The sequence below is a fragment of the Cyprinodon variegatus genome, unplaced genomic scaffold (assembly GCF_000732505.1).
Source record: "Cyprinodon variegatus isolate N-32 unplaced genomic scaffold, C_variegatus-1.0 Scaffold896, whole genome shotgun sequence".
NCBI classification, from domain to species: Eukaryota; Metazoa; Chordata; class Actinopteri; order Cyprinodontiformes; family Cyprinodontidae; genus Cyprinodon; species Cyprinodon variegatus.
The window spans coordinates 298,219-299,340 of record NW_015151349.1 but is presented as its reverse complement, the minus strand read 5'-3'; the positions used below and the strand labels follow the sequence as shown (position 1 = coordinate 299,340).

Below are 1,122 nucleotides of genomic sequence, written 5' to 3'. Positions count from 1 at the left end.
TGGCCGTTTCCTCCTCCAGCTGCCCCCCTCTGCTGTCAGCAGGTCCTCCGGGTCCCTCCACGTCTCCGGTGCCCTCCGCCTCCTTCGCCCTGGCACCCCTCTCAGCCTGGCCAGGGGGGCAGCTGGACGAGGAAACGGCCAGGGCCGTGGTGGAGAGCGTGGACAGACTCTACAGAACCTTGCCCAGATCAGACCCTGCAGAGGTGAAGACTCTGCTACGGATGAACAAGAAAATAGCGAAAACCGTCGGTCACATCTTCAGAATGGGCTCCCAGGACCCAAACAAGGAGGAGGAGATCCGAAAATACAGCCTGATTTATGGTCGCTTTGACTCCAAGAGGAGAGAGGGCAAGCAGCTCACACACCATGAGGTAAAGTCACACAAAGAGGGGCAGCATTTATCCTGCATGAATGCCTGTTTCAAAGCATTCTTCAGACTTTTCATTCACTGTGATCTTTTTTTCCCCCCTTCTCTAGCTGATCATCAATGAAGCTGCTGCCCAGTTCTGCATAAGAGACAACGCTCTCCTGCTCAGACGGGTGGAGCTCTTCTCTCTGGCTCGACAGGTGGCCAGGAAATGTGCCTACACCTCCACATTGAAAAACGCAAGGTGAGATCAGTGCACGCCGTGCAGTCTCTGACCAACGCTCATCTACACATCTATCAATGCCTACCATGCAAGGAATCGACACCCGGTGACACCTTTGTTGTAGATTCCGACACTTTATGAGTCATTATCTTTATGCAGCATCCATAAATACATAGAAGTAGGTCTCTGATGTTGAAAGCCAGACTTGGTTAGCACATTTGATCAACCCCAAACACCTAAACCACATTTCAACCTCAGCAGACCTTTTTAGTCATATGTTCAACTTTCACTCTTCCAGAACTTAACCTTTACAGATGGAGAAGAACTTTTTTGTGTGCCTATATCTAAAAAGAAAAAAATGTCTGATTTCACAAAGAAGCTGAATAACATAGCACAGACCACGCTTCAATATTGGGCATAAATAAAAAATATCTGCGACAATCTCACTGCGGCACACTGCTGCTAGAATATAACCAGCCCTTTAGTTTTTCCTGGGCCATTGATCTATGTATGTGAGAAGCTCAAAGGCAGT

General features: G+C 48.6%; 1 protein-coding gene across 1 annotated transcript in view; it reads left to right on the top strand.

Annotated features, from left to right (window-relative positions):
- The window catches only part of LOC107099674 (NGFI-A-binding protein 2-like), a 16,737-nt gene that overhangs the window by 2,044 nt on the left and 13,571 nt on the right, over positions 1-1,122 (top strand). Inside the window, 2 exon segments of the mRNA XM_015397894.1 lie at positions 20-371; positions 478-696. Of these exon segments, the coding sequence (XP_015253380.1) occupies positions 20-371; positions 478-696 (571 nt within the window).